Source organism: Asterias rubens, chromosome 10 (genome assembly GCF_902459465.1).
Source record: "Asterias rubens chromosome 10, eAstRub1.3, whole genome shotgun sequence".
Taxonomy (NCBI): domain Eukaryota; kingdom Metazoa; phylum Echinodermata; class Asteroidea; order Forcipulatida; family Asteriidae; genus Asterias; species Asterias rubens.
Window position 1 is genome coordinate 3,164,805 of NC_047071.1, and position 27,742 is coordinate 3,192,546.

The 27,742-nt window shown below is 39.4% G+C and overlaps 1 protein-coding gene across 1 annotated transcript; it reads right to left on the reverse strand.

Moving 5' to 3' along the window:
- Window positions 1–110: 110 nt before the first annotated feature.
- On the reverse strand, window positions 111–23,964 carry LOC117295547 (GON-4-like protein). The gene is made up of 26 exons (XM_033778244.1): window positions 22,792–23,964; window positions 21,377–21,481; window positions 20,482–20,544; window positions 20,159–20,281; window positions 19,272–19,583; window positions 18,340–18,514; window positions 17,626–17,745; window positions 17,329–17,369; window positions 16,557–16,775; window positions 15,559–15,645; window positions 14,511–14,673; window positions 13,732–13,942; window positions 13,058–13,220; window positions 12,630–12,752; window positions 10,695–12,095; window positions 10,201–10,251; window positions 9,711–9,800; window positions 8,501–8,599; window positions 7,306–7,449; window positions 5,909–6,052; window positions 5,184–5,405; window positions 4,860–5,000; window positions 4,029–4,662; window positions 2,958–3,819; window positions 1,662–1,764; window positions 111–1,369 (listed from the first exon to the last, which is right to left on the reverse strand). Exons 1-26 carry the CDS (start codon window positions 23,962–23,964, stop codon window positions 1,220–1,222), a joined length of 7,119 nt encoding a protein of 2,372 aa, XP_033634135.1. The 3' UTR covers window positions 111–1,219.
- Window positions 23,965–27,742: the final 3,778 nt, after the last annotated feature.

Genomic DNA, 27,742 nt, shown 5'->3' on the forward strand with positions numbered 1-27,742 from the left:
GGACACAAGTGTCACGGCTGGGGATTCGAACCCACACTCTGCTGATCAGAAACACCAGAGTTTGAATTGGGTGCTCTTAACCGCTCGGCCACGACACTTCCACAAAATTCTTATGTGCCAGAAGTTAATCACATTCTGGCTATGGCTGAATTGCTATGGCTGAATTACTAAAGCCAACTACGTCGTAGCCGTAGTCACTCGATTTAAACACAGGCTTTAGTTCTTGTTAGACACGGGAGAAAATTACGCCCCTTCATGAAAAAGAGTAACAATGATTGCACATTGGTAAACAAACGTGCATCGCCTGATGTATGCACTACACAGTAAAAAGCACAGGGGAATTGGCATAACCAAGAGAAGACGAACTTAAAAGAATTATTGGTTTCAATATTGTTTTTTTTAATTCACACTGCTCTTAATCTGAGCTGTGTTCAAATCTATACAAGTGGCAAGCATTGCAATTTTATGTTATCAATATTCACTTTAAGTTAAATTTCATGCAGCAAAACACTGGAAGTTTTTTCCAAACAGTCTGTCCATTGCACGGTTAGCCATTTGCGTCCAGTAGTCTTGAATTAGGGAATAGCATTAAATAGAAGAATTATATACATGTAACTCTGTATTGTCATGACTCATCCAAACATGACCTGTTTTCAAAAAGCCTGTAAGCATGAAAACTTGCTAAGCACAGACAAAGTTAAACATTGTTAAAACTGGTGCCTCACTCATTTTGATGAAATGATGAAATGGTGCCACAAGTTGTTGGGTCTTGTTTAGGTTGACTGGTTGGCCAAACTTCAGCACATATAAGCCAGACGCATGCTGGCGCGCAAGCTTACGCAAGCGCTAATAACACACCATGCAATGCAATTTAACCCCTCGCTAAACGGAGCCTGAGGATCTAACAAGAATTGGAAAATAACAGAATTGTGATCGGTATAAAAGAGAAGTGACTAAAGTCTGTTTATAGCCTTGTCATCACTTTTTTATTCCCCTATTCAAAATTTTAATTAAATATACATAATAATTATAACTGTGTCACACTTTTTTTAGCCTTTAAAAAAAACTTTGCTCGGGTTCGTTACATTAGCCCACAAACTATTTTGTTGCACTTTTTATAAACATCTGTTAAATAGACCAACGAGAATCTCATGAAATTTTATGCAATGGGTGACTTTAAATACAATTTCTACACATTTCATTTATCTTGTTGTGACCTTTAGCCGTTATCGTCAACATCTTGACTGTCTGATTCTTGTTGATCATTTTCTTCATCCTCCGATGCATCTTCTTCACTTTCCTCATCCTCTTCTGAGTCCCGAGACGCAGATTGAAAGAGTTTCATCAGGGTATTGAATCTCTGCTCCACCTTCATCATAAAAAATAGAAATACAAATTAATGCACAATTCTTATAAAAAATAAATAATATCTAGATTTATTGAGCACCAATGCTGATCCCACCCTCGAGATGTTTTTAAAAAAAATTCTTGAAGCGTATTTTTATATATTTTTTCGCCTTACATCACAAGCCACGGACAGCCAATTCAAGGAAACACTTAACTGTACCAGAGGCATGTTGCCACCTTGGATGAAACCCGGTTACCCCCTTCACAGTCCATAAGGATGTAAGCATGGGTATCATCCACATAAATAAATGTACCTGTTCAGATGACTTATCAGTGAGAGTTTTGGCAACCTCTTCAAAGACTTCTTCCGTTGCTCCTTGATCACGGCATCTCTGCAACAACAGCCTATCTGCATCCCTAAGACATGAATCAAGAGATAATTACGATTAAGAATGTTGTTGCTATAAAAGCTTTATATGCATTTTCTTTTATGTAATTACTTTAAAATCCTAAGTGCTACCAATACAAACATAGCTATTTTTTATTATTTTTTAAAGAAATAATTAGTCGGGCACAAATATATCCCCAAATAATTAGTCGGGCACAAATATATCCCCAAGGCTTCTTGGTAACCTGCACTATTATCTGATAATTTACATTTATATTTCTTTCATTTCTCAGGCAGATAAAAAGTAGAATAAAGCACATTGGTAAAAACATTACAAGATCAGCAAGAGCAATTAAAATACAGAGGAAGGAAAGAAGCTGTAGCCTGAAGGATTGCCACAAAAAAAAAAAAACATTTAAAAACAAATATATGAAATAAGTAGGGAAGATGGCCTTTTAGATCCAAACCTGATCTTTGTCAGAGGCATTTTAAACAAGTGCAGACAAAAACATCCATTTATAGCAAAACTAAGAGCAAAGGATTATTGGGAAGGTATAAAAAAAAATCAGGAAAATTGTAGCCGATAATCAAAGTCACCAATTTATAAAGAATTGGCTTCCTAAGAACAATAAGTGGACAAAGGATGGTCAGTATGAAAGGGTATAAAAAGAGCAATGACAAGATTACAAATACACAATTAAACATAATGTACATATATACATCTACAAGATTGAACACAACATAAACACAAATTTCCATAAACAAATTATTATGATTATGGCTTAGGTGGGTATACCTGTACCCATGATGTAAATCATAACCAGTCTTCAGTCCGACAAAATCAAACGCAAAATACAGTTGAATTTTGTTAATATTAATATAATTTAAGTTCACCACACGTTCACCACACGTGTGGTGCACACATCAATATTCTCAAGACACAACAGGATAGACCGAGGAGGAAATTAAAAATTAATTATCCGATTCAACCAAAGGGTTCAATCTGCCAATACAAAATCTAAACCTTACAAAATGCAGGGGAGGACCTGGGCCATTAGGCTGTTATATAAGCAGAAAATACTGCTTCACAAAATTTCAATAAAATCATTGGTTGTGCATCAGTCAGAACAATCAAAGGTACTTTTGTTACAGGAAATGTATGCAAAAACAGCATACTCTATCTCCACCCAAACACAAAAAGAACTACGTTATTTGACCTTACCTTGTCCACACTACGACCACCTCTCCATCCTTCCTCCTGGCCACATTAGCGGCTGATAACAACGATGATGCCCCCGATGCTTTCTCTTGCTCCGCCCTCGAGTCTTCTTCAGTCTTGGGCATCTCAGACAACCCGGCAGAGTCTTCCGTTGAAGCTTCTTGCGCTGGTACTGTTCCAGACAGTTCAGTTTGACCTTCCTCTGGGTTCTGTTTCTCCAGAACAGGTTTGTGAGATTGATCAAATTCTACAAAATTATTTTTACTCTCAGCTTCTGGTTCTGTTTTCAAAATTTCTGTTTTGAAAGGATTTTCAAAAGAGTCAACTTCCGTGGGAGACGGCCTACTCTTTGCCAGACTCTCGAAGAGTGAGACTGGTTTGCTCCGCTGGCCAAAGGGCACATCGGGGATGTGGGTCGGCCGGACGGTTTTCACTCGCCGGATGGTGGGTTTCGTTGGCAATGAAGTTCCACTCTTCTCGCTAGCACTGACCTGAGCAGGACTGCCTACTGTGATGACACTGCAGGGAGATTTGACCGTTGGAGATTTGGAATCCATCCCCAATGAATCAGACTGTGGGAAAAACACATTATCTTTCTTTTCTGAGTCTGGTATTGACACCGATCCGCCCGCCTGGCCCAATGATTCCCCAATAGCGCTGAAATGTCTGACCGGGGAATCGGACAGTATCTCATGACACGTTAAGCTCCGGACGGACGATGGATTCGACATTGTCTCCTCCTCCTTCTCCTTAGCCAGGCAAGATTTCAGCTCCTTCAGGTGCTCCTCAGTGCTTCGTTCATCCTCAGCGTACGTCACAGGAGAGTTGGCACGACTACCGTTTCCTTCAAGAATGACACCTGACCCTGAAGAGCAAATCGAAATAACAGTATTTTGTAATTTTTAAATGGTTTAAATAAATAAAACAATGACAAAGAAAGTATCAAAAGATAAGACAGGGAACAAAATAATGCATTTGCACAGGAATACCCAGTATGTCTTTAGAAACAAACTTTACTTGGCTGGTTCTGAAAAGAACCAGCTGGTTCTGAAAAGAACCAGCTGGGTTACATACCTAGCAATGTAGTCTGTGAGCTTGGTAGTTGTGCTGGCTGCGGTGTGTTCCGACTACCACTACTATCCGACAGACAGCTCTCATGGCTACCCTGGCTTAGGACGGGTGAGACAGAGCTCTCAGGCGTCGCCCCATCAACTCCGTGACTCTCCTCTGAGGTCATCACCGCATCATCTTCTACATCATCCTCGTCCTCATCTTCGGGTTTATCCTCGTCCTCATCTTCCAAGTCTTCATAATCGTCGTCTTCTTGACCGTCTTCCGCATCGTCGTTTCCATCATCATCATCGGATTCCTTCTCCTCCTCTTCCTCTTCCTCTGATAAGGAAGCGTTCTCGTTGAGATAGTCGGCGAGATTGGAGCAGATCTCGGATAGATGAGCGACGGCGTCGCTGTACGGATTCTGTTCTTCTTCTTCCTCCTCTTCTTCCATTTCTTGGTCGTCTCCAGCTTCAGCCCACTGGACCTTTAAGGCTTTCCGCCCCGAGGGGTTCCGACCTGATCCTCGCTTGGAGTTTCTTTGGGCGGCGTCTTCGCTGGTTCCCGGCTGCTGAGAGCCGCTCAGGAGATGCCCTCTCCGACGGTTGGCGATGGTGAGCCCTCTGAGAGAACTGATCAGTTCTGTCCGAGTTACCTTAGAATAAAAATCAGTGTATCAAATGTAAAAACAAAACTGATTGATCTTTCTCTAGAATAAGACATCTTTTTATTGTTTTTTTCCCCACTAAACTCGGGAATGTACTGAGCTTACTTTTTTATTATTTAGCCCGATGCAAAACTAACATCTATTAAATCGTTGCGGTACCACATTTGGAAATTGAAATGTCTTACCATAGCACTGCAGTAGGCACAGTGGCGGACCTTCCGTTGTACTCTAGTGTCATGTGACTTCTCGTGGCAGTTGCATTTACATCCCTGGGTACCGTACTGTAGATGGGCATTCAGCTCCTGCCAAGGGTCTAGTGCCGGACTCTGTAAAAGGAAGGAAAATTAATACTGTAGTTTGGGCAAACATATTACCAATCACGTGTTATCGTCTCATATTTGGTAATCACTTTTATAATTAATGGCAATAAAAACTTTTGGTCAGAACCTATCAGCATTTATACACCTGGATGAAGGGAAGCACGTTATGGTTAAGTGCTCAACTCATACCTTCTTCTTTCCTCCTGAGGTAGACTTCAGGATGGATGGGAGTCGTCCTTTGAGAAGGGCAGCCTTGGCGTTGGGGAGGAACCCATGGAGGGCAGAGGCTCTAAGCCCTGGGGGAGGTTGTGTGCTAGATGGGGGTTTGTTGGGTGGTCGGCCGACGCGGGACTTGGTGATCGGAATCTCCTCATCACTGTCTGGGATTTCAATCTCTTCGAAGCTGTCATACTGAGAGGTAAAAGACAAATATTTCTTGAACTTATTTCTCAGATAATGACTCTGCTTCTTCCGTCCTTGTTTTGATATAATGACAAGTCAGGAATGGTAATAACCTTTTGCTCTAGAGCCGGAAAAGAATAGTTGCCACCAAGGGAGAGCTTACTTACTTCGTGCGCACGCTGATACATGAGAATCATGTCGATTACAAAACATTTCCTCTGTGGTCTACAAATCTGGGCCCAATTTCATGGTTCCACTTACTGTATGCAAAGAATCAGCCCTTACGGAAGCAGTGAGTTCTGCACTTACAGGAAATCCGGGAATTTTATCCTTGTGTCCACGTTTCTATGCATTCTTTGCTTACACAGCAAGCGCAGAAGTTATGCGCTTGCACAGTAAGCAGAGAATGGTGATCGTAAGTGCAGAATTCAGTGGTGAGCAGGGCCATGAAATCGGGTCGGTACTTTTGGGGTCACGTACAAATTATTTTTTTAAGCAGATAAGAGTCATACCTCTTTCTCTTTTTCATCGTCTAGAACGATTTCCTCAAAGTCCATCATGTAATTGTCCGGAGGTCGCTCGTCGGGAAATAGAAGAGAAAACTCCTGCTCCAAATGAGGCTGGCCTTTCAGAAGGGGGAAGATATTTTCCTTCAGCTGTAGAGGTTGGTTGGGAGAGTAGACCAACAAATCAATTAAATATGCAAAAGAAGAGACCTATTCCTGTTTGGAGAAATTAAGTTTGGGTCCAGTAGACGATTTCACGAAACGCTAGGATTCATCCTATCTCGAGTTAGGACGAGTAACTCATCCTAACTTAGAATGGGTTCAATGCGTCCTAACAACTTTAGTGCTAAACTAAACTCTAGTGCTGGGCGAATAGTGAAATTTTGTTATTCGGATATCGCTGGCCAACTAACCGAAATTAACTGGATATTCAAATAGTGTTTTCGTCGCTAGAGGGCGCTATAAAAAAAAAGCAAAAAAAAAAAAAGCTAGAGGGCGCTGTTCGTTTGTGAATGAGATCTTATGACCGGATCTAATTTAAAGATGGCGATTTGCTAATTTTTTTGATCGTGATTTACTCTGTGTGAAGGAAAACTTTTGTAATCTTTGAACAAATTACGTCAGAATGTCATTGTTTTAACTCTTCACGGAGGTGAGCATAGTTAAATACTTAATTTATGCTGTTTTATGCTGTCTTAATAGAAGTTTCATAAGGATTCAGACAAAACATTCATATCAGTTGTCGCCCGAAGAATATCCGGTTACTTGGTTGTAATTATAGAAATATCCGGTTTATAAATAGGTATTCGCGCCCATTGCGGATATCCGGTTAAGAAAAAAAAAGGCATTCGCGGTTACGGATAGGAAAACCTATTCGCCATTAACCGGATATTCAAATAATTCGCCCAGGCCTACTAAACTCGTCCTAAGTCCTAAGATTAATCCCAAGTTAGGAAGAGTTTGGTGAAATCGACGGCTGCCCAGAGGATAAAGTACTCATTTCGGTGCAACAATGCAAGTTTTAGAATATCAAAAGTTCTAATCTCGCATAAACTTACCCGGATGTACAAAGTCAATGGGCGCTGAGATACAACTTGTTTGCATGAGATACAATTATGTTACAGAATCAAATTAAGACCTGGTTGCAAAATATATCCTTGGTGCACCGACACGACAAAAGTGTTTTGCATTGTAACATTTTTCTGGTATGTCTTGCGCATATTCAAACAATTTTGGGACCAATAAGTTTCAACGCATGAAGGAAACAAACTCAGGCACTTAAACGGGTCCCAATGTTTGAATATGCGCAAGACTTGCCCAGTCTATTAAAACGAAAAACATTTTTAAAACTTTTTTAAAAAGAGTCTGTGAAACTGACACAAATAGCCGCCAAAGACACTTGCCTCATTATTTGTCCTGTTCTCTTTGCCACCCCACTCTGTGATGCTAGTAAGGACTTTCTGGAACTGGGTGGGATTCTTCTGGAAATGAACTTCAACCTGACGGAGGAAAAGTCTCGCTTTGGCGAACTCCAGGTTCTCCATAAGCTGAAAATATAAGATATCTTATTGGATTCCGAAAATTCAGGAGTTGGGACGCAGAAACCAGTGGATCACCTTAAGGGGATGCAACATTTAATTTCAGATTTAAAACAATAAACCACAAGAGAAACAAACTGGGTAAATTTTAAATTATTTGGGCCTGAATAAAGAAAAATTGACTAGAACGTGATTTGAACCAATGACCTTCGGATCAATGTGCTGGTGCTCTATCAACGGAACTATCACAGGTGATCCCTTGGCTGCCGCTTCCCAGGGCCCAATTTCATAGAGCTGCTAAGCACAAACATTTGCTTAGCATGAATGTTCTTCCTTGATAAAAACAGGATTACCAACCGAATTTCCATTTGTTGCATAGTGCCTGTTACTGGTAATCAGCTGTTGTTTGCTTATCCTGAAAATCACTTGAAAATTTGGTTGGTAATTCTGTTTTTATCAAGGAAGAAACTTAATGCTAAGCAGTTTTGTTTTGCTTAACAGCTCTATGAAATCGGGCCCTGGTAGTGTTGTAAACTTGATCCCTGGCTCCACAACAAATACAGGTTGAATGGCTTCTGACTGGCACCCCCGCACAAAGATATTGACAAAATAGGGAGATCGCCAACATAGGGCTAGATATAGCTCAGTTGGTAGTGTGCTGGCATGTCAATCCGCAGGTCGTTGGTTCAAATCCTGCTGTAGTCATTTTTTCTTTGTTCAACCCCAAATTATTATTAATAACAATCGCATTTCTAAAGCCCCTAACACCTCCAAAAGAAAGTCTCTAAGCGCTCAGAGGAAACAAAAGAATAATTATGTATATGAAGATTTGAATAGATATGTTTTGAGAAGAGTCTTGAAACTTGAGGTCGTGGTGGCTTGTTTGATGTGTACAGGGAGATTGTTCCATAAATGAGGTGCAGCAAACTGAAAACTACGTTGACCATACGCTTTGGTGGCAACTTTAGGGATAACGAGGGTGTCTTTGTTTGCAGAACAAAGGTTCCTAGTAGGAGTGTATGGAGTTATTATTGTAATTTATTATTTGTTTTTGACTCACCACTCCACAAGCGAGGGCCACATCAGGAGGAAGAAACGCTGTGAAGTCCTCAATGAGATCAGGGTTGCCGTGTAATACTTGACATATCTTATGGTATAACTGTGAAAATACAGACCAGAGAAGAATGATAATACATTATGTGATCGGTGTATTGGTAAACAAAATAATATTCTTAATCCCGATGCAAATTTAACATCTTTTAAAGGGTGGCTGCAGTGTTTTTTAAAATAATTTAAATGATTAAACATGACTTTTTAAACCTGAAATATTTTTGTATATTTTTTATTAAATGCACAAGTATTTTAAAAATGGTTTTCAAGAGATTAGGGGAACCACCCTGCCCCTAAAAGGGGCATAAACGTGACGTCATGTCGGGAACCCGAGCCGTCGGGCCCCCTGGCTGTGTGCATATAGAGACGTGTGCACTGTGTGGCCTGGTAACTAGGCGCGTGTAGTTAGGGACCAGACTCTTTTTGCCGACGATATGTTTGAATTCCCGACGTGACGTCGATGGTAGGGGGGCTGTAACAATCCACAAAAGGGGGGGGGGGCATGACTTATTCGCTAATTACGCATGTGAGATATGTCGGGGAAAAAATAAAACACATTTTATTGAGGTTCAATATCAGAAATAAATGACAGCAAAATTAACTGTCTTATTTTAATTCACTGCAGCATCCCTTTAAGTTGTTGCTGTACCTGCTGCTAAATTATAGGATTCAAACTGTCTCTAGCTACCGGGCAATCTCAATGGTCTAGTGGTAAGACCTCTACTCTAGAACAACAAAGGTCGTGGGCTCAATTCCCATCCGAGTTATATGCCTACGGATTTTGTTTACAGAACTCAGGAGATATAGTCTCCCGAACCTCCGATTATCTACTCCGCGGTAGTAGAATAAAGCAAGACAGTTCCCTAAGAACAACTCTACCTGGCAAGTAGATACACACATGGTGTTACCGCAAACCAAATATACATTGATACCTCACCATGCAATGCCTCAAATCCTATTTCAGGAGATATACTCATATATTAATAAAATACCAAACACAGTATACATGTAAGAAAAAAACTTTGTCTACCTCATTGACTGGTAGCTTAAAACTCTTGAGAATGAGTTGGTTTTTTAAACAGAAGTCAGGGAATAGCTCAGATATTAACACATATTAACTTCCAGACAATCACACAAAATTTACAAGAGGAAAAGTTTACCTCGTCTACTGGTAGCTCTGCACTCGTTGAGAATGAGTTGAAGATCCCGAGGAAGTCAATGTATCGGTCCGGCTCGGACGAAAATCTCTCCTAATGACAAAACAAACAAAGTAGGATTTGAAACTTTGCACGGTGGAACTACGATATGGAAAGGTTTGCGGTAACACCATGTAATGACTTTCTCTAAATGAGTTGGAGTGGTTCTGAAAAGAACCGTTGGTTTCAACTCTAAAATCAAAGAAAGCAAGTCAAGCAAGAAGAACTCAAGTCAATAGAAAAAGCTTTCTACTAAAGAGGAGCAGAGTATACTGTTCGAAATGTCAAAACCTAACCTGCTCATTTCAGAGCCATCACTCCCTTTAAAGAGAATTATTACATGGTCGTACCCGCAAGTTTACAGTTTATTCTTATCTATGCAATGCTTCTAACATCACTTAGTACTCCGACATTTGTTTTGTCATGATACATGGTGAAGAGAGACTTTATTTACCTTGACTTTGTTGAGGTAAGCCCTTGAAAAAGATGTCTCCCTTTCTTCTCTCTGGAAAATTAAGACATCAAAAACAAAGACAATAATATTAAAAACACGCAATCTTTTAAATGGCGCTTTTGTATCTGAAAGCTAGTCTAAAAGCTAGAGTATCGCATCTAAGTTTGCGGTTTTCTGGTAATCATTCTCAAATTGTTATGAAGCAATCATGGTTAAGCGCCTTGCTTAAGGGCACAAGTGTCATGACCGAGTGTCAAACCAACACTCTGCTACTGACAACACCAGAGCTTGGGTCCAGTGTACTAGACCGCCCGGCCACGATAAGTTACAATTTTTTTAAACTGTGGTTTTACTTGGTAGACTCTTCCATCAAAGATAGTGTAATAAAGTCACCACTGTTTTTTTTTTTGGAGAAGCACCATTGACTCTTCAAAATAAAACACATTCTTTCAAATTGTCTACACTTCAAAAAACTTTTGAATCACCAGACTCACCTTAGGATCTTTGGACACGATGTTTGAATCCAGAAGTACCACCGTTGATTCCAGATCCTTGCGTAGCTTGCTCTTCATGCGCTTGGCAGCCATCTTTGTGTTCAGCGTTGTCTTCTCCAGCTCTTCCGCCATCTCTTCCGTCTCGCCTTCCCCTTGAGCCAGACTCTGAGGACCATCAGGCCTGTCGACAGCATCCACAAAGTCTTGACTGTTAGAGTTGCCACTTTCTAAGACGTCGACTGGTGAAACTACTTCCCTGCTGGTGGTATCCTCGTCCTCCTCTTCGCCAGGTAAAGAGTCTGGAGTTCGACTCTTGCTCCTGGACGGGGGTCTTGGTAACTCCTTCTGGGCAACCGATTCGCTTAAAGTGTTTGAACATTTCTTATCTGTCTTTGTGACAGTTGTTGAGGTTGTAGCGGATTGAGTTGCGGGACGTGCTGAAGCTGTTGATGATGAGATGCTCTTAGTAGAATCCGGCTGCTTCATAGCATCTGGGCTATTTACCTCAGAGACAGGTTCTTTTTTATTTTGACCAAGCGAGGAACTGATTTTAAAAGCCGACCTCGAGTGACCCTTTAAAGTCAACGGCCTTACTTTTTGTCTGGATGCAGACTTTTTTTCTAGTTCAAAAGATTCAGATTGCCTTTTGAAAATGTTTGTAGAACTATTGTCCTCTTCATGACATTGAAGATCCTTTTTTGGCAGGGGTTCTGGAGAAACATTATCGAGCCTACGCACCTTGAAGTTCGAGAGGGCTGAGATGCCACTTGGAGTAACACTGGTTGGCGACACCTTGGACCTGCTTCTGAGTGTAGAGGTTAACGTCTGAGTATCTGGAGATTTGGTGTCAGAAGTGGGGTTGAGCAGAGTGAAGGATGGGCTCGGACAACCTTGTCGCCCTATTACTGGAGTGAACCCTCCAGTGGTTGTGATAATCTGTACAGCATTGCTCCCGATAGTATTCAGGACACCCTGTTGTGGGTGTAGCATCAAGACGGGTTGGTTAGCCGAAGTACCTTGCAGATTCACACAACTGAGGGCCTTTGGAGCGATTCGACAGCTCTGTGTCAGCATGGTGCTAGGTCTTTGATGACCTTCTGAACTAGACTTGGGCGATGAGGAGTCTGTTTCTGATGGAGCTGCCTTACTAGTGGAATTACTTACACTCCCCTGAGTAGTTTGTGGACCCACTTTCGGAAGGATCGCTCGTTTAGGAAGTGCTAACGGAGTTGGAATGGAGCGAACCGTGATAACGGTGTTGGTCAGAGTGTGAGGATGATCCCCTGGGGGATGAAGCTGTTTGGCCGGAGGGGGTGGAGTTGAGGACGAACAGGAAGGAGTGGCTGGGGTTTCAGTCGCGGTGGTTGTTGGAGGAAAGAACCCTACTTGGTACATGAGTTTCTGTGTGGAAAGTAATAAAAAATAAAATAATCAAATGTAGGCCGTTAAAAAGAAACTTTGAAAACATGTATAGACCCCTTGCACAGTGTGCAGCGCACTTACACACACCTATCTTGCATGTCAAAATTGTGCACAAAGGAATTGACTCCCTAAACGATAGAAATGGTAGAGGCGCATCCTTAGGAGGTGGGAGTGTTTTGAAGGGGTCTATAGACTGTACAAGTCTTGTATATATTCAAACTTTCTGGACCAACCACATAAGACTTTTTGAGATATGGCGGACACAATGCTACAACACAATAAGGTTTGGGTAAATTTGTGTGTATACACCCAAACCAAACAATCCACTCCTATCACGTCCGCGATACCTCAAAAAGGCTGATTGAGTTTTGCTTGTGAAGGTGATTCTGTTTCTTCAAATATTTTAGTTGAACGCAGGCTATATGAATGATATCATATCGTTGGGAAAGCAAATTTTATATCTGAATGAATTATGTTCAGCTTATCATAATATCATAAATATATAAGGCTTACCTTTAACCACTCTGGTTTCTTATCATAGATTTGAGATTGCTCTATCGGAGACTGCTCCGTGCCGGGAAGTATAGGTGCACAAAGTGGGCTCAGGTCTGGCATGATGTTGTTCTTACGCCAACACTAAACAAAATAAAATCTCTCTTATTATCAAATAAAACCACTTCTTTTTCCCCCAAACATTGTATTATATTACAATAGACCTTTATCACAGTGTGGCCATCTTGATTTAACTCCATTCCAACTCATAGTAACCAAATTGAGGCTTGACGAAATAATAGTCTGGTGCCATGTTTGCGCAATAAACGTTAGCATTCATTACTGTTATTGGAAACAGGGAACATGACAACATGGTAACAGCATGATAAAGGTCTATATAGCTGTTGATGTTGTTTAAATTTACGTGTATCTTCTGTGTATTCCCTTACCCTAATGATGTTGTCGGAGTTTCGTTTCTTACAGCACATATTCTTAACATGAATCATGACCTGGCGATTAGTCTTGATGGGTAACATGTTCTGGCAGATCAACCTGTACTGAGATTGACGATCGTTGCCGAGTGGATACTGCATCAATCCCAACAGAATCAATCTACACAGAGAAAAAAAAGAGTCAAGACTCAAGAACTTAAAAAGTAAGGTCATAGATTGTTTTTCGTCAAAACAAACTAATTTATAGGCACAATTATGAATATAGATACTACTAATAGTCACATTTGAAAGAAAGTTTCTACCAAAAGTACAGCCTATGACTTCCTGCGAATGTTTTGTGTGAAGCAAAGTTTCTTGCGACACAACAGGAAAAACAGCGCGTACCGATTATTGCGTTACCAAATTTCGCATCTTGTTCGCATTGGCAGGAAATATAAACCAGGCTGAAAGGAAAAGTATAAAGATGTGATAAATTATATCCTATTGATAAAGCTGTTATGCAGAAAATACAGCTTAGCAATCATTTCCTTGCTAAGCAAAAAAGTAGTCGAGTACCAGTTGCAACAATGAAAAAACTTTATGGAATTTTGGCCAGTAACCACTTTTCTGCTAAGCAAGATTTTACTGTGCTTAGCAAGTTTGTGTGTTTGTAGACTTTATGAGTTCCTTACCTGTCTTCGGCCTTCTCAAAGTGGATTTTCTGGAGAGGTTTTTCCGTCAGACTAACCGTCGGCAACAGCTCCGAGTACATGAAGACTCGACTATGAGCGATAAGATTTTGAGCGCCCTCTGTAGGCGGACTACGGATAGTAAGCGATTTTGATCGGGTCGTTTCATTGGCTACTGTTTTCCAGGCTTCGTGCGCATTCATAATAGTCAATTCTACAAAAGGAAATTATGTGTTTAATTAATAGAAAATATGGGTGTGTTAATGGAATGTCATCAGCTGGTGAAGATAAGAAATAAAGCCCATTGTTTTGTTTTGGTTGATTCACAGGATTTTGTAGAAAGGTCTTAGAGGCATTTATTAAGAAATGTGTAAGTTCATACTGTCATTGATCTAAAAATTCTTATTTCATAATGTGGAAATATTTATATTTTGAATAAAAAGAGAAAAAAATGAAAAAAGTAAAAAATGATATAAACAAATAAAAACTTTGAAAAAACCCCAAAACAACAATGGGAGACTTTCCAACGCTAGGTGGCAGCAGACTTACCAAGTAAATTTCCATTGTTTATGTAGTTCTAAACATGCGCATAATTCAGAGAACAATGGCTTTACCCGGTAAGCCTGCTGCCACCTATCGTCCCAGAAAGTCTCCTAGTGTTGCTCCATTATTTCCTTCAATCAATTCAAGATTCTGAACATTAAAATAGCAATATTAAGCAGTTCTTGTACAGTGCATATTACACAAGAGTCTCTATTGACTTTGTTGTTACTTCAACCAACCTTTCTCTGTGACAACGAATTCTTGTTCACAAATCGCCAGAGCACCAGCTAGATTGCATGGTCTGAATGCTGAGCAAGGCCCATAAGGCTGCTGGACACCAGCTATCATGTAGTTCGCCAATACCGTCTCCTCGCTGCGGCCAGCAAGCATGTCCAACTCACTCTAACGGAAAGACAGAAAACAAAAAAAATGATTATGAAGTTCGAGTTATTTTTAAAATCCAAATAAATGTATAGGTTACATACATATTATTTTGGTTCAAATCCCTGTCAAACAAATTATTCCCCAAAAGTCCCCCCAAAATTTGGTAAATTAAACAAAGTTAAAAAATTGTACCAAAATCAGGCAATTTTTTTTATATGCAGCATCAAAAAAGGATGAAAGTGGTGATGATCAGTTCTTTTTTTTTCTTCTTAGCCTGAACACCTAGACTTGTGAGAACTTTAAAGTTGAACCAACGGAAACAAAGACTTTAAGGTAAGGACATCCATCGTTCTCTGCAGCTTGTAAAACCAAGGGGGACAGTATTGTTTTTATCCCTTATGAAAAAATAACACTGGTAGAAAACTTCTACTTCTTGCTCAAAATCATTAGCGCGAGTTGGAAAGATAGCATGCAGTTCTTCTAAAGAGGCTTTATCACACCCAACAGGTATCTTAAAGGCAGTGGACACTATTAATATTACTCAAAATAATTTTTAGCTGAGAGCTGTTGATAGTATAAAACATTGTGAGAAACGGCTCCCTCTAAAGAAATGTAGTTTTCAAGAAAAAAGTAATTTTCATGTATTTGATTTCGAGAACACATATTTAGAAATTGAGGTCTCGAAATCAAGCATCTGAAAGCACACAACTCCGTGTAACAAGGGTGTTTTTTTCTTTCATTATTATCTCTCAACTTCGACAACCAATTGAGCTCAAATTTTCACAGGTATGTTATCTTATGCATACACGAAGTGAGATGACTGTCTTTGACAATTACCAATAGTGTCCAGTGTATTTAAAGAGATCTTTATTTTGTTGACAGGTATGTAGTGCGAGAACTAACCAGGAACTGCTTGGCTTGGTTTTTGTGTGGCTCCATAGCCGGCCTACCCCTGCAGAGAAGGTTAAGCTGACAAAGCTGCTGCACATGCTGAAAAGGTAAATAATAAAAGGAAACAGTGATAGTCCAACAAATGTCATGGCCAAGCGGTTTAGAGCACCAGATTCAAGCTCTGGTGTTTGATCAGGTGTTTGAGTGTGGGTTTGAATCTAGGTTGTGACACTTGCTGAGTAAAATTGGGGAGGTAGTGCTTTCTGCTCTACCCGCCAGGCTTCAGACTGATGATTCCCAAGCCTACATCCGTATGGACTGTAAAAGGGGGAACCCTGTTTCAGTCCTAGGAGTAGGTGGCAACGTCCTCTGGAAAAAAATAATTGTAGCCCACACCTTGAAGTGGCCTTCAGGCCTTGTGTGTCTGGTGACTTGCATAAAAAAAAAATAAAAAAAAATAAAAAAATAATAATAATAATAATAATAATAATAAAAAAAAGTTGGTTGAGCAGAAATGAGCAGGATAAACACAATCACAGATTGTACTCATTACATAGTAATTTTATTCATCATCATCATCATCATCATCATCATCATCAAGTCAAGCGCCATGTGGAAGCTTGAGCCTGCCCAGTGATTTTGTTTCCAGATGTTCCGATCCAGCATGCAGGAGCATAGTTCCTCAGCACTGGCCGAGTCAGTGTCTCGTTTCAGGGTGTCTACGAAGGAGAGACATCTTCTCCAACGAGAGGCCTTGCCTTGCCCGTGTGAAGGCAGCCGTCCTAGTAGATGGACAACTTTAACTTCAAACTAACCGTCTTGGAAGAGGAGTTGCGACCACCCAAGTACTACCTCCGCAATTGAAAGCCTAAACATGATTTTTATTCTTCTAAGCATAAATTGTTGTGCTTCGCTACTTGTTGTGCTTATGCAGCTCTATGAAATTTGGCACAGAAATGAGAAACCAGACACCAGTGAAAAAAAAAAAAGAAGATTTTTGAAATTATTACTTGTTGCATTTGCTGCTGCAGTTGCATCCTCTCATGGTGGTTGAACACCATGACTTGCTGCTGCTGCTGCTGCGACTGCTGCTGTTGAACATTCTTCTTCCCCTTGCCGTCTTTAGGGTAGGTCATCTGCCGCTGTGCGATCATGTCCGACAGGGTCAGCTGTTGAGGCTTGTCGAAATGCTGCATGTCAAAGTCCGCTGCCCAGTCCTCATTCTCAAACTGTGGTGAAATAATATGTGGATTTTTTGTTTATGATACGAAACATCTATGTTGTTATTCTTTAATCGTTGTGCGTTGTTTCTTGTGCTATTTTTGTATTTGACTGTTGTTACTTTCTGATATTGTGGTGCTTATTAAACTTGTGCGAGCATTGTATCTTATTTTAACCTCAGCTACAACTCGTAAATATAGATTAATTTTTGTTTAAAGTTTATCTGATGTATTTGAAGCTTTGAATGTACTGTATCTTTATAACGAATCCAACTTGATTGTTGTTGTAAATAAATGATCTTTAATTGCTTTTAAGTAAGTAAAGAAAGTAAGTAAGTAAGTAAGTAAGTAAATTAAAATTTCTTCTTTTTGGAGATTAATACAGTTCGCATGTCTTATGTCTATGGCCAGTGTTCAGAATTAGAATTTATACTTCAGGTTTTCATTGTATTATGCAGTATCATTTGGTGCTTGATTTGAGGCACTGTGTACCTGAAGGTCGTGGGGATGTAAGTTCAACACTTCCCTTTGGGGGAGAAAAAATACAGACAAATCCACTTACCGCATCTATTAGTTCATCTAAGAGTTCATTCACTTCTTTCTCTGTACAGATAAAAAGAACAAAAAATAGACTCTGAATAAAATGTTCAAAACTGTTCATGATTTGAAAGCAATGGCACAAAGATAAACAAAGCTACTTGTGGACAAATAACAAAGTTGGGGTAGATTTTTCAAAGAGCTAAGATTGAATTTAAGCTGAATATAAAATCTTAATTGCTAAGCAAAGTGTGATGTCACTATAATACTAAAACTACTGGCCTCCAAACTGCAGTTCTGTTTTGATTCAATGAAGACTTACTGGTTATCTCGACAGTCTTATCATTTCGGAAGTCTTCTTCATCTACGGCCTCCTCCTCGGCCAAGAAATTATACTCTGGATCGTTTTGATCGTCGTCCCCTACATCGCTAACCTCTGGGTCTTTCAGGTAGAAATATAGAAACATACAAACATTATAAGCATTTTTTATTATTTTATTTTTATTGAGTGATCACCCAACATCACGGCCAGCCATTTCTAGGTGAGGGCTACACTGGACGGATTTGGGCTATCGTCCTAAATCAACTACCACCAGAAGCCTGTTGCGAAAACCCACTCCTATGGCTTAAACATGGTTACCCCCTTCACAGTCTGTAAGGATGTAGGCATGGGTATCATCCACTAGGAGCCTGGCTGGTAGAGCAGAATGCACTACCTACCCAACGTTTATGTAGCAGTTGTGGTTAAGTGCCTTGCCCAAGGGCACAAGTGTCATGACTGGGTATCAAAATTACCTCTTTCTCAAAAGCTACGTTACTTCAGAGGGAGTCATTTCTCACAATGTTTCACTTTATGAACAGCTCTCCGTTGCACGTTACTAAATAACTTTTTATGCCAATATATAGTTTGAGTAATAACCAAATGTGTCCAGTGCCTTTAAGGAGTAAAACTAGAACACTGTGACCCAATACTTGAAATAAACAATAACGATAAAAAAAACCACTAACTTATCAATAGTAGATAAAGAGATCTTACCAGTGGTCTTTTGGAGGCCAGCGAGCCACCTGACCCATTCATTATCATCTTCACAGTCATCCCACGTATCAAACATGTCTGCAGTGATGTCAGGAGCCACGAAGGATGCCTCAATTTCTTCTAAGGGTATGTCGATGGGAAACTTGGAGCGGGTACGATGGGCGATCGTATCCTGCTATTTGAAATCAAGCAATCGGTTATCAGAGGTTATGAAGGTTGTTACACAGCTTTTGATAAATATTCACGAGGCCTGGTTCTTGATAATTTTACGGAGACTAAGTCGAGGTAAATTATAAAGAACCAGGCCTCGGAGGGTTTAAACCACTAGTTGAAAACCGATTCAACACACTTTGATTCCCATTCATAAATACCTTTTTCGGTCAAAAACATCATCACTTTTTGGTCAAAAAGTAAAATAAATGCAACAATTTTAATTGTTAAATGATTTCTTTCAACACAACACCCCTCCAGCTATGAAATGGTAGAGCCCTCCGCTGCCCTCGCGTAAACAACTCCTTATAAGGGAATGCTGTGGGCGTCGCACGTATCGCGTGATGTGGCACAACTGTTTCAGCCGTTGCTCTTGACCAATAGGAATGAAGAAACTGTCTTATAGGAACAGGTGCAAGGTCGGGTGTCACGCTCATGAATTCACACTTTTTACCCGTCATTAACAAAAGGTTTATGCACACCCACGTGACGCGCTCTCCACCAAAAGGAGTAGAGAAACTGTCTGGGGTATGCATGAATGGTTTTTATTTCTACATTAAGAGAAACAGGTTCTATAAACACACTAAGTGGAAGTGAATTCTATTGAGATCCAGTGACATTTGATTCAACCTGTGAAGGGCACAAAAGCAAAGACCAGGAGGCAACAGAACCCATGGTCTCCGTGTAATTCCAGGCCTGTATAAACCTCGTCAACAACCTACCTCAGATTTTTCCAACTCCATGTTAACTTCATCCAGCTGTTTAAGAAACTTAGCGTCGTCTTTAATCTTATTATCAAACCGCACCTTGGGCGGGGGAGGTCCCATGGGTACAGGCACCGCCCGGAGATGCCCCCCTTTGGCAGGTGAGGGGGCAACGCTAGGGGGGCGTGAGGGGCTGTGAGGGGGTGCTGACTCTACATCTCCTTCTTCTTCAGTGTCTTCAAAGAATGAGGTGTTGAGGCTGGAGCGAGGGGTGCTTGGGCACGGAGACCCGAAGGATGTTATGCTCTCGTAGTCACTCTCGTCTTTTTGCTGTTAGAAGATGAAATGTGCATAAATTATTGTAAGATATTCTGTATCTCTCTTTGTAATCTATATCAAATAATAAACCACAAGGGAAACTGACTGGGTACATTTTTAAATGATTTTGGGTTGAACAAAGAAAAATTGACAAGAGCGGGATTTGAACCAACGACCTCTGGTTTAATCTATTATACAATTATTCATTGTGATTTTGCAAGCATGTGTTATTAATTGCCCAAATGTTCAAATGTTAATGATTGGTGCACAAAGGATTTTGGTTGACATCTGAGTCACTGGAAACCATTATACGGCACTGGTTTTGTACACAACTATCAAGCCTGGCATGTTTCATGTAAACTATAGCATGGCATCAGTATTGGCAACTTAACTTATTTCTTTAAATGTGCTCAGTGTCTAAAGATGCATTCTGGTATAGTTTCAAGATGCTGTTGAGCGTAAGGGTTGTTAGAGAAAGATTCTGGATGTGTAGATACAATTTTGTGTGTGGGTTTTGTAAACATCGTCTTATATACAGAGTTTAAAAATCTAGGCTATTAAAATGAAATCTTTTAGTTAGACTTTACCAAGTCTTCTTGGCTCGGTTTGTAGTCCTCATCGTCGTCATCAGAGTCCGCGAACATCAGGTCAGTGAACTGTGGCACCTGTTTGGATTTCTTGATTGGTGATACGGGCCAAACGAACGGCACCTAGAAAAACAGAATCAAAGTTTACAAACAGGAGGAACAAACAAACATATCACTGGTTTAGAACGCCATACAGCATTCCAATTATTCTTACACCTTTTGCATTCAACAGCCACTGCCAGAAACACCGGGGAAGAATTTTGACAGGTCTTCAGGTGAGTTAACTAGCGGACCAGCAAAAAAAAGAAAAATAACGAACTTACATTTCCCATGTTTCCTGACTTCTCAGAGACTTCTTTGAGCTTCGATCTTGTCATCTTAGGCTCCTAAGTTAAAAAAGAAATAACATAATATGTTATAGTCTTTTATTTTGTTTAAAGGCAATGGACACAGTTGGTAATTGTCAAAGACCAGTATTTACAATTAGTAACATGCATAAAATAACAAACCTGTAAAGATTTGGGCTCAACTGGTCATTGAAGTTGCAAGGAAATAATGAAGAAAAAAAGGGCTTCAGGCTTCAAGTCTTTCTCAGTTTCAAATACTTTAGTGAGAAATTACCTCTTTCTCAAAAAGTATTTTACTTCAGAGAGAGTCGTTACCATGTTTTGTACTATCAACAGCTCTCCTTTGCTTAAAGGGAAGGTACATGTTTGGTAATTACTCAAAACAAATATTAACTTAAAACTGACTTGTAACGAGCATTGGAGAGCTGTTGATAGTATAACATTGTGGGAAACAACTCCCTCTGAAGTAACATGGTTTTTGAGGAAGAGGTAAATTCTCACTAAAGTAATAAAAGACTTCTAGCTACATGTAGAAGTCTTTTATTCCTATCTTTCATCATTTTCTGGCAACTTTGATGAACGATTGAGCCCAAATTTTTACAGGCTTGTTATTTTATGCTTATGATGGGATACACCAAGTGAGGACACTGGTGTTTGACAATTACCAAACGTGTACAGTGCCTTTAATACCAATTTAGTTATTAACTTGGCCAGTGCCTTTAGATAAACTTTTGAGAAATAGTGGGATTAAACAAACTAAAACAACAATCAAAATTCAGAGAGGTTGCAGGCCTGAGTTTCATCCAAAATATCACTGTGAAAAAAACTATATTAAATGCTTTTCTAACATACACTTTAGCAGCCTACTTACAAACACAACAGCCGGCGAGCTTGGAGATTTGATATTGTCCCCCGGCGTCCCATCATCCATTGTGTTACGTACCATTGCTAATACGTGCTCATTGGTGATCACATGCTGCCAAAAAGGAACACCAATGACATTTTAAAACAATGAAGGTAATAATTAATTTCTATATACAGTGTAGCACTTTATCTAAGGGATTCTCAAGGCCCTAGAATCATTATTCTCTTCCAAACAGCTTGTTGAAGTTTTGAATTATGAGACTCAAATCAAAACACTTTGTATCTAAGGGTTTTATAAGGTGCTGCAGCCAATTCTGGAGCCACGGCCAGAAACCCCAGGGCAGAATTGTGACTGGTCTTCAGGTGTTTTAACTAGCATTATGCCATCAGGCCAATGTATGTAAGGGAAAATGCTGGTCTTTTACTAGCCCTATATAGGACTCTTCCTCTGTACACAGATACAGAGTCCTAACTATTAAGGCCCGTTTCTAGGGCGGAAAAATTTCAAAGCTTCATAACTCAAATCTTACCTGCAACAAGCCACTAACTTCAACAGATTCACATTCCATGGCGGCATACATTTTCTGCGGTGGGTTTTGGTCCTCATATTTTCCTCACAAATCCGTCATTTTCGTGAAATAATGCAGCTTCCAACGTTAAAAAATTCCTGTTTCTCACAGTGTTGTCTGTTGTCGTGCCTACACGTATACATTCGCGTGCACAAGGCATGATGCAAGCTTAGACGCATGAATTCTTGGTCACCGTATCTTGACTGCATATCGTTAACACGCAACACAATTCAAAATTTGCGCGTCGTGCATCTTGCGTACACACAGCAGACAGTGAGAGTTCGAACAAAAATGGGAATTCCTTAACGTTGGGAGCTGCATTATTTCATGAACATGACAGATTTGTGAAGAATAACTTACGATCAAAACCCACCGCAGAAAAACATATGCTGCCATGGAATGTGAATCTGTTGAAATTGGTGCTTTCTTGCAGGTAAGATTTGAGTTATGAAGCTGTGAAAATTTTCCGCCCCAGAAATGTACCCTGATGTCCAGGACGTCACTGTAATACAATACAAAAGTGTAAGGCCGCCAGGGCTAATCTTTTACTATCTTTAAATATTTCCTTATATTAAAAAGGAGGCTCGGAAATGAAAGTAAATTTGTGAATCTGAAAGTTATGAAAAGTTCAGAAAAAAATAATACCGTGACCAGGGGTTGATTTCACAAATACATGTAGTTAAGACTAGTGTAGTAGTCGTATCTTGAGTTGTCCAACTTGGGACAAGCCTTAAGCTGTTAATAAATCCTAAAGAGTCCTAGGACTAGTTGGGACTATCTTTGAGAAATTGACCCCAGGCTCAGTAAAGATTTCTCAGTACCGGAAGTGGTTTTAAAAAGAGAAACTGCTTACATGTAAAATGTTCTTTACATTAACCACAGAAAGGTTATTCTTGACGGCATTCTCTTCAAGTCTCTTCTCCAAGAGATCACACGCTTCATTTGCGCGCTGAACCTCATCAGCGTCAAGCGAGGGCCCCTTTGATCCTTTCTTCCGACCTCTTGTCTCCTTCCTCTCCCCGCCCGCCTCAAACATCCTCCCAAGTTTCTTCTTTGCTTTCTTCTTCATCATTGCACTCCAGGGTTTCTCCTTGTCCTCCTGCGCTGCTTGTCGCGCCGACTTTCTCGTCGGTTGCATATCAATCACCATCCTGCTGGGTGACGAGGAGAAGCCTTCCTGTTGTCCCTCGGAGTCTGTTTCATCGGACCGCACCGGTGTTAGCTTCTTTTGCGAGTTCTTTTTAAGTTTTTGTTTTGCGAGGGAGCCTTTTGCGAAACCTTTTCTCCTGATACTTCCGGTGTACAACCTCGTATCGCTATTTCCTTGGTTTGACAAAGGCCCTGATAAGATTTTTGTTGGTGATGCAGACTGCTTTAGGAAAGTCAATGCTTGAACTGCTTCCATATCGACAGTGTCCAGTGAAGCCATGCTTGTGTTTGTGCCTTCAAAACAGGGGGAGTCTGGTGTTTTTTCATGTGTGCTCTCATTGTTAACATTGTCCGTTGATTTTCTATCCTCACCCACAGTTGTGTGATATTCCTCGTTTGATTTTCTGCTGCATTCATGACTACTGTCTTGTGACGACTGCTGCAATACTTTTGGACTTGTGTCTGAGTTTGAATGTTCATCCTTAACATTTTGGACATCAGTTTGTGGACAAGCATCATCACCTACAGACACTACTGCCTTTGGAAAATCTTGTTCACTGGTAGAATCCTCGAGGGCAGCTTCTCTTACTATCTGAGTAGATTGCTCTTGATCGGAGAGCACGGACTCAACTGAACTAAGTCTCTGAACATCACTTCCACCACTTGCTTTAACTCCATCTTTAGAGATGGCTGGCTCCAGGTGTGGGTTTGACGCCGTTTTTTCAACAGTGCTATCGGATACCACATTTCCCCTTGAGATTTCTCCAGGAATGTCTGTAGAAAGTCGTGATCTTTTTGAAGCGGGATCTTGTTCACATTCTGGTGAAGAACTTGATGAACATCTTCGCTTCCTTTTACATGTACTTGTGTCAGCCATGATGATGATGCGGCCTGCATAACAAAATGAACAAAAACACATGTGTAAACTGCAATGTACCTTAAAATAAATTACTTTGTAATGTTTGATTAAATTTACCAAAATTATCACTCATGACTTAAAAATACCCTTTTGTTCACCTATCACATTAAAAAAAGAAAAGTTCTTCTTTTTAATTGAAAATTAAATTTTGGCGATGTGGTACAACGATTAATACTTCTAGAAACTATATAAGGCTCCCCGTGAGCTTATAGGCCTATATAGTTTCTAGAAGTACACGAATAGTAGAACATCTTTGAAGTTGTAAACAGGACCACTTCTTTTTCGAAATTGTGTGTTTTTTGTGGCTTTTTATGATTTTTTGTTTAAAATAATGAGGGAAATACGAAAATCTGAAGAAACAAAAATCCTAAAACAATTAGTAAATAATAATAATATCAATATTTATTCCTAGGACTACGTTCAGGTATAGGTAGGGTTTAATAAATTGATGATTTTCCGTCGCTGGTAAAAAATCATTCAATATGTTCAACAGATACATCATGTTTGCTTCAAAATCAAAGGAGGTTGTGTTTTATTTTAAGGATAATTTTCCGCACGTAGCCACCAATCTTTTCGCGTTTTAAATTTTCTGTTTTTCCATCTGGAGGTTTGGTTGAAACTTAATTTCTACCTACATCTGTTCGGTTTCGCTGGCAAAGAGAGAGTGTCGGACAGTCCGTCAGTCGAGTGTGGATACAGTGTGTCGAGTGTGACTAGCCTACTATACTACTGCTACAGTCATGTGTAGTAATATATACCTGTATATACCGTAGCGTCATACGTTATCAACCCTCATATGTTTTTCGGTCCCCAACTTTGGTTCCCGTTTATCGCGAAATTGTGCAAGATGCACCGGTGACAGAAGCTATGCAGTTTACTCACAGTCTGTATTTTCATCAGGCTTAATCATGCTGAGAATAAAGTTTCCTGTCGCTGGTTATGCTCAAACATTTATAAAATGATTGATTTTTGGTACTAATCACAAGTGCATTATTATGCCAACATTCAAATGAGTCAAAGAAACACCATCCAACCTCGAAAGTTCCAAACAAAAATACTATCTGCTAGATTGAGTTTAATTCTGCTTTAGTCACTAGATGGATCACGCAAGGTGGTTACTATTTGGGATTCTATGGTGTGCAAATGTGGGGAAAATATTAAAATATTTTAAGTGAAAATGACAAAAAAAATTTTTGGATTTACTCATGCATTCTGTAATAAATTCCGATAAGCGTTATAAATATTAAGTCTACATTAAAGAGAAAATATCATAGATTGGTTTCTTATCTCCTGAAACAAAAAATTACTGGTCTGAAATGGGGGAAAACGGATTGTTATGAAGTGTGAGTGCATCAAGGGGGGTGGGGTGCTTTACTTTCATGCCTTATGATATCTCTGGATTCTATAAAGTAGCCATAATGCCTTAGGACAAAAATGTAATTAAATTTGTTAAGTAGTAATTGAATGATACTTTTGATTTACTTTGCACGCCATACTAGCTTCTGAATATTCAATAAAATACCAACCAATGAAAGGTGTGAAAACATATGACGTTGCCCCAGTGTCGTGCATGCATACATGCATAAGCACTGTTAATGGCGGACTGTCTCCTGCAACGTAAAACCCAAACTTTGAAAATTTCAACACACCATGATATGGCGTGTCAAACGTTGCATTATTTGAGAATGTACAATGTATGTGCGATGTTTCTGATATATATACGATAATTGTCACATATGTGCGATATTCATTTGATGTATGCAATAAATGTAATATAGGGCCTATATGCAATTAATTGTAATTTATGTGCGATAATTTGCAATATGTGCGATAATTTGCAATATATATGGGATAATTTTTAATATATGTTTGATATTTTTGTAGATGAGATCATTTGTATGCGATGTTTTGTGACGATATACATATGCGATAATTTAATATACATATGCGTTGTTCGTGCTTATATATGGTGAAAACGGAATTGTGGGATATACATGTAGTATGGCTTCCTGTCCACTTGATCCCCGTATCCGTAATGTTTTAGATCGGGCCAGACTATACTGTGGACGGTATAGTATGGTTCCTATGGTTCAATGAGATGGGCGTAGGGTTTAATTGATGGTCAGGGTACGAGACTCAAGCCGCGTATTTCTGAAATAGCCAGCCGCGTATTATTGGAAAATAGAACACATACAGTACAGGGTGGTGACAAAAGTTGCGTTTTGCTCGTGAAGATCTGTTTTATTCGAATGAATTCTGAAATACATGTATTAGCATAACTTAGAAATTGTTAATTGATAATTTGTCAATTTCATAGCTTTACATGATTGAAAATATCAGACAGACCAGTAGCAGTAGGCTATCTTTGGGTGAAATGTTATCCCAAGATTTTCTAGTTTGCAAATTACAGTGCAATTAATAATCTAAATTATGCTAATATTGCAGAATTCGTTCGAATAAAACAGATCTCCACCTTCAGATTTGAGCAAAATGCAACATTTTGTCACCTCCCTGTACTGTATGTGTTCTATTATCCGAATACGCGGCTGGCTATTTTGGATATACGCTGCTCGAGTCTCGTACTCTGACCATCAGTATAAACCCTACGCCCATCTCATTGAACCAGGAAACATACTATCCCGTCCACAGTATAGTCTGGCCCGATCTAAAACATTACAGATACGGGGATCAAGTGGACAGGAAGCCATACTATATCCCACAATTCCGTTTTCGCACATATATAAGAACGAACATCGCACATGTATATTAAATTAGCGCCTATGTATATCGTCACAAAACATCGCATACAAATGATCGCATATAATACACTACAAAATTATCAAACATATATTAAAAAATATCGCATATATATTGCAAATTATCGCACATACATTGCAAATTATCGCACATATATTACAATTTATTGCATATATATTACATTTATTGCATACATCAAATGAATATCGCACATATGTTACAATTATCGCATATATATGAGAACATCGCACATACATTGTATCGTAGGAGGTGTCCCTAAAATCGTGGCAAATCTTTTACCTCTCTGTGCGCGATGTAAACAGTCCGTAGATAGATATTGTGTGGTTTTATTTGTCAAGAAAAGAGTCTCCTCTCCCTTGACCAAAACTTAGGAACATGTAAGGGTCCACTGGTTATTTGTTCTCGTAAATGCAAAAAGTTTGGTATTTTAGGCATTTCTACAAGGTACAAAAATATGCCATAATGTTGAGGCCATATAAAAATATTTGCCCACCGAAAACGTTTCATCAAACACTATTTCAATTCACAATTCACGATGATCAAATCATGTGACTGAATATTTTGCTGAGCATTCTGGAAAAAAAATACCGAGGCTTAAAGAAGCCATGTGCCTTATATCATTTTCTAATATTTTTGGAGATTTTTATTTTGTAACCCTCATATCAATACTATTATATTAATATTAAAATTTAAACATCAGCTTGTTGATTCAATTATCACTGTTTATTTATACGCTTTATTATAAGTATTAAGAAAAAAAATATAAAAAAAATAAATAAAAATCAGATTTGGAAGCCAGTAATTATTCACACTTTTTATATTTTTTATATTTTTTGCAAGTTTCCATGGTAATTTTAAAAATTTATTATAAAAAAATATTTTGAATAAAATGCAGGCGACTGCTGGCTATACAGTCATACACAGAGTCTCAAACAACACTTGTAGTCACTGCAGATGT

Excerpts from the sequence above, each read along its gene's own strand:
- LOC117295547 (XM_033778244.1), bottom strand. The coding sequence starts at position 23,964 with ATGGCTGACACAAGTACATGTAAAAGGAAGCGAAGATGTTCATCAAGT. Across the intron at positions 13,221-13,731 it reads TTTGAGAAGGCCGAAGACAG|ATTGATTCTGTTGGGATTGA; the intron begins GTAAGGAACTCA and ends TTCTCTGTGTAG. Across the intron at positions 9,801-10,200 it reads CTTACCTCAACAAAGTCAAG|GAGAGATTTTCGTCCGAGCC; the intron begins GTAAATAAAGTC and ends TTTTGTCATTAG.